Source organism: Marmota marmota, unplaced genomic scaffold, assembly GCF_001458135.2.
Source record: "Marmota marmota marmota unplaced genomic scaffold, marMar, whole genome shotgun sequence".
Lineage (NCBI taxonomy): Eukaryota > Metazoa > Chordata > Mammalia > Rodentia > Sciuridae > Marmota > Marmota marmota.
Genome location: NW_025999999.1, coordinates 7771186 through 7780170, shown reverse-complemented (window position 1 = coordinate 7780170; position 8985 = coordinate 7771186). Strand labels below are relative to the sequence as shown.

The following is an 8985-nucleotide window of genomic DNA, read 5'->3' as shown; positions in this document are numbered from 1 at the left end:
TTTCGTACAGGGTGGGTGGGGGTGGGAGGGGCCAGTGTCCCGGAACTTTTGATGGGGTCCTTTTTTTTTGTGGGAGAGGCCTGACAACATTTCCGCTTTCTGCCAAGACTATCCCCACCCTGACACCAGCAGTCACACTCTCCATCCTGGGGCCTGGCTCAGACAGAGGCGCAGAGTTGAAGCTGAGCTGGTTTTCCCTCCTTTTCCATGAGGGCTTACCTCTCTCTTTCCAGAGGTGAAGGAAGGGCATCCACATTGAGGCCCTATCCACAGACCAGGGTGGCACCGCCTGCTTTCCCTCCCTCAATGGGCCCTGCCCTTTGTACAGCCTCTGCCCCATTAAAACTGCTCTGAATTGCTGGCTGGGTCTTGTCTTCTTGTTGGCTTGGGGCCAGGGTAGGAAGCTGGTTCTAGGGACTAGAGTCACACTGGGGGCTGCCATAAGATGGGAAGGGGGTCCTCCCAGAGAATCTTTTATTTGCTCCAACTGAGTTGTGGGCATGGGGTGTTAAATAAGATTTGGACTAGATAGGGATGCTGTACAGAGAAGTTCAGGAAGAGGGCTGAAGGGCAGGTGGCAGTTCAGTGCACCTGAGGCTGGGGGTGCCCATGGCAGAGCCCTCCTGGTGGCTCAGGGGGTGGGCCCAGCTTCTCTGCCTCCTGTTCCACTGACTGGCTCCCATATGCACTGTCTTCCTTCACTTCTGCTGGAGGGACACAGGGAAAGGAACGGGGGCAAGTCAAAGGCTCAGGCCTCCCACCCTCCAGACCCAGCTCCGTCTTCCAGGTTGGCCCCCTTTACCTGTGCTAGGCAGCTTTTCTCGGGTCTCAGGACCTCTTAGCAGTCGCACTCCTTCATCTAGACCCATGTCAGACAGGGCATCCAGCAGACCTGACAAGTCACCACCAGCCAGCTGAAGGAGAAGGAAGAGACAGGAGGTTTGAATCATGCTTAGGGCATTAGGGTGGGGAGCTCAGGGGCCAAGGAATCATCTGGGCTCTGAGGTGGGGAAAGCATATGGGGGCTGGGATAGAGTATAGATTGTCCCACCTTATAACTGCGCAGGAGGCTGCCACTGGGTGAAGCTGTCTTCCGGTATGTGTCCACTAGACTGCGCAGTCCTAGCCGCTCTGCCAGCTCTGCCCAGCTACCCTGGGCTTCTGGCCCATCTAGCAGCTGCTCCAGATTCTGTAAGGCTGTCTCCCCAAGTGACAGCCCTGGTCCTGATGGGGCACAGATATAAACATGTCAGTTGCCTCCAGATATGGGCAGAGACAGATACCTGGACACCACCTTTCCCCTGGAAACCTGACAGTCAAGGCCACTGGGACAGAAGATGGAAGGGAAGAACCCTCCTTCAGAGGTTTTGAAGAAGAAGACCTCTGTTAAGATGCTCCTGGGGCCTGGGAATATCTGTGAGACCTTACCTGCAGGGCTGGGTGGGGTCAGGGGGGGCTCCATGATGTTCTGAGCAGCATTAAGCAGCAAGGTCTTCACCTGGGGAGATAGCTTTGACTACTTCCCATCCTACTCTTTAAGCCTAGCTACCTGGAAGTGCACACTCTGGGCCCCATTCCCAAGCCTAGGAGGTACCTGGTGCTTTGTTAGTTACTTCCAGTGCCAGGATAGCCTCACCTTGGTGCTGCGGGTGAGGTCAAGAGGTGTGTGGCCTCGGAAGCTGCTCTGGATGTCCCTCTCAGGTCCCTCGGAATCTGAGTCGCTTCCAGAGGTGGGAGGTGAGGGCAGTGGGCACAGAGGCTCCTCGTTTTCTGCGTGAATGTCAGCACCTGGGGAAGGAAGGCAGTCATCCAGTAAGACAATGGGGGCCTACCTTAATAAATACAAAGTGGGGGTACTAGGAGCACCCTTTTCCTCCCCTTGCCCTGTTCATATGCCTCTATGGGTGAGACTGACCAGCCTTTAGAAGGAGACGGGTAAGGGTTGGGGATCCCAATCCAGCTGCCAGGTGTAGGGGTGTGTTTCCGGCAAAGGTGCGGGCGTTCACATTGGCATGGAGCTGTGGGGTGCAAGAAAGTGGACCCCAGCATGGTTCAGTTGACTGACCCTTCCCACACACCTCATCATCATTCTCAATCTCCCTGCAATCTTGGCTCTACCCCTTCCACAATCCTCATTCCCACCTTGGTGACCAGATGTGTAACCAACCCCAGCTCCTCCATCTCGGTGGCTAGATGCAGTGCTGTTCGGCCTCCCTGTCGCTCTGCAGCCTCCACTTCAGCTCCATTGTCCACCAGCAGATCCAGGCACTCAGGGCTTCGGGCACGAACTGCCAGGTGTACTGGGTACAGTCCTGGGAATGCAGGATATCAGTCTATAGCTGTGATCCCAAAGTGGCCCTAAGATTAGCCCTGATGAGCCAGTCTCAGCACCTAATGTCCACTTGCAAGACACCCTCATTGGTCTTCCTTCACCTCTACCCTCCAAGTTTGGAGTCGGTGGGGAACTTACCCTCAAAATCAGGCATATGTAACAGCTGGGGCACAGTGGGAGCTCCACTGTGCAGCAGTGCTTGCAGCAGGTTTGGGGCTCCAGCACCTGCCCGCAGTGCCAGGTGCATGGCTGAGTCTCCATGCCGATCCAGCAGTGCAGGGTCTGCACCCACCTGTAGCAGAAAGCTCACCACCCTTGTCTGTCCAGTTATCACTGCCAGGTGCAGGGGTGTCTGAGGAAAAGTCAGGGTGAGTCAGGGCCAAGCCAGCTTAGACCCATCTGCCTTCCAACTGCTACTCCCTCACCAGTAGGTGCCCCCTCACCTGGTGCAGGTGGTTGGTGAGGTTGACAACACCGAGGTGCTGGGCATGGTAGATGACATGGGCTATCTGCTCAATGACACTGGTCTGCCCGTGGATGATTGCTAGGTGCAGCGGCCTGGGGGTTGAGGAGTAACTCTGGCTTAGCAAGCCCAGCCACTCAGGATTATCTGCCCTCAAAACCCCACCACTTCTTTCCTAGTCTCTCTGGCTGGGGCTTGTTGAACCCAAAATATCTCCAAGGACATCGCCGTACCTGAACTTAATCCTTCTCTGCACTTTTTAAGGTAAATAATGGCTATTATTATGTCCCTTCCTCAGTTGACAAAACTGAAGTTTGGAAAGGGTAAGTACCTTGAGCAGAACTAGCAAATAGTGAGATTTGCAGTGAAATTCGCAGAACCTGAATTCTGGTCTTTTCAACTCCAGGGGCCAGCTCTTTGCAGACCCCTTTCTTGCTCCCACACCACGACCTTGCATCAGGGGTGGTAAATCCCAGACCCTAGGAAGCCCGGCCTCCGCCCGCCCTCTAGCCGCCTACGTGTCTCCGTTCTCGTCCTGAGCCGTCAGCAGGTGGCGCTGTCCCGCCAGCAGCGCGCGCGCGTCCGCCGTGACGCCGTAGTCGAGCAAGGCTCGGGCGCTGCGCTGCGTCAGGCCAAACAGGCGCGCGTTGTACTCCCGAGCTGGGGGGTGACAGGGGGCATGGAAGGATGCATGATTGGTCTCCAGCCCCGGCGTCCCGACCGTTCACATTTTGGAGGCCATACCTCGCAGCAGGACGTCCGGAGCCTGTGGTTCGCCCTCTGGGTTTCCAGGGGGCGCGCTTGGCTCTGCCGCTTCCTCCGTAGCATCCACACACGGCGCGGAGGAGGCCATCTGCGCCCCGCCCCCGCCGCCCGGGTAGCAGCCCATTGGGGCCGCGCCGGACTGGTAGGGGCTGTAGGCCAAGGAGGAGGGGAAAAAGCCGAGGCTGCCACCTGTGGGTACAGGCAGGGCTGTGGGGGGCGGGCACCAGCCAGGACTCTCCCCAATTTCTTCCCCACCATTTCTTTCCCCCCTATCCCTGTCCCCTCCACATATCTTCAGCCTTCAGCACCCCTCACCTCCTCCTCCAGCTCCTCCATAACCCCCAGCAGAGCCCCCAGAGCCTCCACCCATGTGCGAGCCACCTCCAAAGGGCTGGGAGAAGGTAGGCAATGCCTTCCTCCGCTTCCGCTGCACCTCCTCCTTGTCTGGGGGCAAAGGCAAACAAATGTTAAAACTCTAGCTCAAGGGTCATGCCTTAGGGTCTCTTCTTTCAAAAGTACTCAGACTGGCTCCTAGAAATCACCTCTTGGGAACCCTCCAGCCCAGCCCAGTCCCATAGGATCCTCAAGCCCAGTTCCACCTTCTACCAGAGGATAATAGGTGAACTGTTTGGAGTCAGATACATCCCCTCCACGCTTGCGTTTCAGTTGTAGGAACACCGTTACAGGCCGCTCAATCTTCATCTTGTGATAGGGAGGTGTCCGGAACACAATGGCATACTGAGAGGGTGGGGGACAACACAGGGTATCAGTCAGGCCTTTGACTAGTTCATCCCCTAGACCAGGCCCTGATCCCTGAGTACCTGTTTATGAACATCTGTGGGAGAGAAGTCCCCAAAGGCCTGCCATCCATTCTCATCATCCTCATAGAACCGAACCTCAATGTCATCTACAGGAAAAGTGAAGCTTGACCATAGTTTCTGGGAGAACCTTCACAGCCATTTATCCTGGACCTGCTCTGATCCTCAGGCTAGAACTCAGTGTCCCTAATTCCCAGTTTGGGCTCCAGCCTCACCTTTCTGCACCTTGTCACAAAGAAGATAAACTTCATCTCCACCCCGTACTGAGCCTGCTGTCTTGTCCATTCGAGAAATCTTCAGGTTTGAGGCCCCTGGAGACTCTATGAGGTGGGAAATAGATTAGGTGATATAATGCCACAGTGATGGAGCCAGGGGCTTTAGGGTTATTATCTTGACAACCCAGGAGGTGCAGGAATTACTAATGTCCTCTCATTTACCAAAGATGGAAGCAACACTCAGAAGGAGAAATGAGTTGCTCAAGACCATTTAGCTCATATGGGGCAGGACCAGGTTCAAACCAAGGCCTGTTTGACTCCATAGCTTGACAATGTCTCTCATGCTCCCTCTGGCACCCAGGCCTGGCACCAATTAGGATACTTACTACTGTCATGGATGGGCTGGGAGATAACTGGCTTCAGGGGAAGGGAAAAAGAGCCATCACTGGCTCGAAGGAAGGCAGAGAAGCGTAGACGCACAATACTCAGATCCATCACTTTCTTCAGCTCTTTGGCCTCCTGCTCCAGCTCCCGCCGCTCAGCCTCTGGGTAGTGAGCATATGTGTAACCACTAGGTTCCTCCTCTTCCCTGCTCCTTCTTTGAGTAGTTTCCATGATTTTCCCTGCCTCCATACCTGTAAGACCGTGGGGCCTGGAGCGGAGCCTCTGCCTCTGAAGTTTTTGTATCATAATCTCCATCATATTCTTCTTGGTCACATGCAGGACACCCAGGTTATTGAATCTGGAGAGGAGGAGGAGGAGTCAGAGGCCTTTGCCCATGCATTTCTTTCCTTCTCAGGCAGCCTTCCCACTGCCAAGCTTAACATAGCCCTACTTCCTCAAGGAAGTTATTCTTGTTAATACTTGGGCCCTCTGGTTCTGGGGCCAACCTAAGCCTTCCCCTTTGTCAGATGCTAAGCACACAGAACTGGGCTGGGGCCTAGGTTTGGCAGGCAACAAAGGGCCATCCTAGTGGGGACCAGGGCTAGGGGACACTTACTGGGCAGTCATGTCCTTGGGCCCCACAGAGACAGCACAGACTCCCAGCTCTGAGCACTGCTTGCCCACCAGGCTGTGGGCATGAGCACGAGGTGGGTCACTGTGTGTTACCAGGTCCACCTCAATCTTGGCAGGGCCCTCGTAGTTACAGATCTGAGTGGGGAAGACAGCTGTCAGTAATGCCCCAACATGCTGTCTCTTAGCCTACCCTCCAGCATCATCCTAGCTTACCTTGACAGTGGGATAGGTTTTCCGTCCCTTCTCACTTGAGGCACCAGGCAGGCCTCCATGAGAAGGACCTTCACAGCCATATCGAAATCGGAAGCCACGCTGAAAGTCCAGAGTGACATTGTAATCAGGAGAGACCATCCTAGGTAGCCACACCTCTGGCCAGCAGTGACCATAATAATCAGTTATGTCTACCCTGAACCAGAAGCACCCCCACTGTGATCAACAGCAACCACCATCCAAACCACAATGGCTTCCTTGGACACTGATCCCTGGGCCCCATGACCACCCACCTATATCTACCCCACTTGCCCCCAAGTTGAAGCCATCCCACACCATCCTTTTTGCTCACTCACTTGCTTAGGCTGTTCCACAATCACCAGGTAGGGGCCATTAGCTGGGGACAGAGGGACCTTGTTAAACTAGGATCTTCTAGCATGTTATCCAGGCAGAGGACACATGCTCTTCCTTCTCCTCCCTCTAACACAAGAGGAGGTTAGCTGACTTACTAACCTGTCTCGGGGACTGGCTCCTTGGGTTCCACAACGGAGGGACTGAATTTGAAATCATCATATTCAGCAATACCATCCAGACCCTGGTTTGGAGACAGATTGGAAGTGGCTGATTTTGCGCCATCCCAGAACCCTCCCACCTCCCAGCTTCAAACCTAAGCAGCTTGCAGACAGGTGATCAGACTGACAAGCGAGCTGGGATAATCTGAGGACATACAAACGTAAGGGAACTGGGCGGCTCCCGCGGAAAGACAGACACGGGGGGCACCGGCTGCCTTCAGGGCCAGGCAGCGTGACTCACTGGGTCGTAGCAACTGTCCATGTCTCTGGGCTAGGCCCGGCTCTGTCTGGTGGCTTCGGCCCCTGGTTCTGCTTCTCAGAGTTTTAGGCTCCCGCCTAAGGTGTGTGTGGAGGGAGGGTGACGGGGGGGGGGAGGGGGTGGCGGGTAGGGAATAAATCAGGATAGGGGTGGGAGGAAAAGGGGTGCCCAGATTTGGGGGAGGGTCCGATCTCCTCCGGTCGCCTGTCCGGGTGTGGCGGGTAAGATCCGGTGGAGAGCGAGATCCGGAGCTGGGCTGGGCCAGGGAAGGGGCAGAAAGTTAGAGCAGTTTAGGAAAGTCCCGAAAATACCAGAGGAGGCGGGGCCGGAGGGGGCGGGCCTGGAAATGACGCCAATGGTCCCGCCCCCGGGGCGGGAGGGGCTGGAGGCTCTCACAGGCTGTGGGCACCGACTGCCTGTCCACCCGCAAAGGGCACGGAGAACCGGGCAAGCCCTGATGGGGGTTAGGTCTCCTCCTCCCTCCAGGGCAGGCGCCGCGGACAGAAGGTCTTTCGCGGCCCTAGAGGCTCAGTCTGAGTCCAGGTCCGCCCCACCCCGTCCCGCGCTCCTCTGGCTTGGAGTAACCTTGGGATTTTCTGCCAGGAGGGAGGCCACGGCTGATTCACCCCAGGGGCTTTTGGGGGGACATTCCTGCTGTCGGAAGGCCTCCTCTTCGAATGACCTGTAGGCGGGGGTTCTTCCCAGTTGGGGGCCCTAGGGTGCTGCCCCGAGAACGTGACTCTGGGCTGCAGAGTAGGGGAAAGGTGTCTCCTTGGGATAGGTTTCTCTCCCTCTCCGCGAATGTCTCAGCTGCCTAGATTCCCAAGCTGCACCTGTTCCTGGTGCCCAGGCCGATCCCTGCACACCTCCGACCCCAGCACAGCCATATGGACTACATGTATGTGTCTCCATCACAGGCATACAAGTGTGTTTCGGCCCAAGTACTCAGATTCATGTTATGTGCAGGGTGTCAACATGCATGTACAAGTGAGAATATCTAAACAGGTGAGTTCCTGAGCTTCTCAGTGTAGGTAAATGTCAGTGCATGGCTAGATGTGTAAGATACGGATGACATGTTTAGGAGGTTGTGAATGAAGGGTGTGTGTTCAGGCATTGGTGCACAGGTGAGCATGTGTGCTTGTGCATGTGTGCGCGAGTTCGACTGTAAAGACACTGCTGTATTCGTGCCTGCACAAGTGCAAGAGTGCATATGTTTGAACAAGGATGTCGACGTGTACCTGTGCGTTTTGTTTGCGTCGGCGCTTTCTGGATGTATGCGTCTGCTGCTCTCCAGATCTGGGACTCGGTCACCTAACGGCCTGCCCTCCGGCCTCCTCCCACAGGCCCCCCACCCCGTTATCCTAGCTACCCAAGGGTCTTAACCCGGCCACTCACCGTGGCGACGACTCTGGTTCCGTCTACTATTAGCGTCCGACCCGCCTCGGATGGGTGGAGACACTACTCCAGTTACCAGGACACCAACGGGGAAAGCCCCTTTTCCGCCCCCCGGAGGGGGGAATTCCCGTGACGTTTCCGTGCGTCACGCCTCGGGCACCTTTTCATTGGCTGAAAGTTTTAACTCCGGGACTCGCGCAGCCAACCAAGAGCGACCCAGGCGCGCCTCTCAGAGCGGAAAGGTTTGGGCTGGGCGGGGAGTAGGGGTGACTGCCCACCTGGTGCAAGCTCTGGCGGGAGGGCTAGCCCCTGCCAGGACCGGTGACCTAGCACCTCTCCCAGCCGAGGGCTACGGGGCTCGGTTCTCTTCACCCGCCCAGGCTTGCCCTGGACAGTTGAGAGTCCCGGCTAGTACTGGGCTTTTGCTACTCTTAACGCGTGGCTACCTCCGAAGCTGGGGAACCCCGAGGGGAAGCCGGCTGGTCCCAACCCTCCGGTCCCGCGCCCCAAGCCGGGCGGACTGCTGGGAAGTTAGGGGAAGAGGAAGGAAGTTGACTTTGTGGTCAGACCCAGGGCGCCATCTGGCGGCCTCTCTGGAGTCACTAGGAGACTTTGTACAGGGCCCAAAGGCTCCTCCTCTAATCCTCTAAAGGCACGCCTGTAATCCAGTGGCTCGAGAGGCTGAGACATTCTGTCGTTTGGAGGGAGACTGAGCCCAAAACTTAAATCTACGTGACAGGTCCTTAGCGGACCAGGTTTTCACGCTGGCCTGTTCGATAACTCTGCGCTGGGAGAGAGATAGGAGGTTTTTACCTAGGAGACCCACGCCTCTTTCATCCACCACACAGATCAATAATATTAGAATTGAACCGGTCCGGTTGTGCACGCCTGTAATCCCAGCGGCTCAGGAGGCTGAGACAGGAGGATTTCGAGTTCAAA

The 8985-nt window shown here is 56.2% G+C and overlaps 1 protein-coding gene across 8 annotated transcripts; it reads right to left on the bottom strand.

The window, feature by feature from the left end:
• Nucleotides 1-441: 441 nt before the first annotated feature.
• On the bottom strand, nucleotides 442-8545 carry Nfkb2 (nuclear factor kappa B subunit 2). Of its 8 annotated transcripts, XM_048807229.1 has the most exons (24): nucleotides 8047-8543; nucleotides 7237-7397; nucleotides 6634-6907; nucleotides 6334-6415; nucleotides 6177-6217; nucleotides 5824-5922; nucleotides 5594-5745; nucleotides 5229-5335; nucleotides 4980-5138; nucleotides 4594-4698; nucleotides 4382-4467; nucleotides 4103-4298; nucleotides 3876-4004; nucleotides 3540-3749; nucleotides 3314-3455; nucleotides 2776-2890; nucleotides 2471-2684; nucleotides 2143-2312; nucleotides 1916-2018; nucleotides 1637-1788; nucleotides 1429-1498; nucleotides 1052-1224; nucleotides 803-914; nucleotides 442-707 (listed from the first exon to the last, which is right to left on the bottom strand). In XM_048807229.1, the coding sequence occupies exons 3-24, from the start codon at nucleotides 6652-6654 to the stop codon at nucleotides 583-585; spliced, it is 2763 nt and encodes a 920-aa protein (XP_048663186.1). In that variant the 5' UTR covers nucleotides 6655-6907; nucleotides 7237-7397; nucleotides 8047-8543; the 3' UTR covers nucleotides 442-582. The 8 variants fall into 8 exon arrangements, with proteins under 8 accessions (XP_048663186.1, XP_048663183.1, XP_048663185.1 ...); XM_048807226.1 differs by having other exon boundaries at nucleotides 6634-7397; XM_048807228.1 differs by lacking the exon at nucleotides 7237-7397.
• Between the last annotated feature and the right edge of the window lie 440 nt (nucleotides 8546-8985).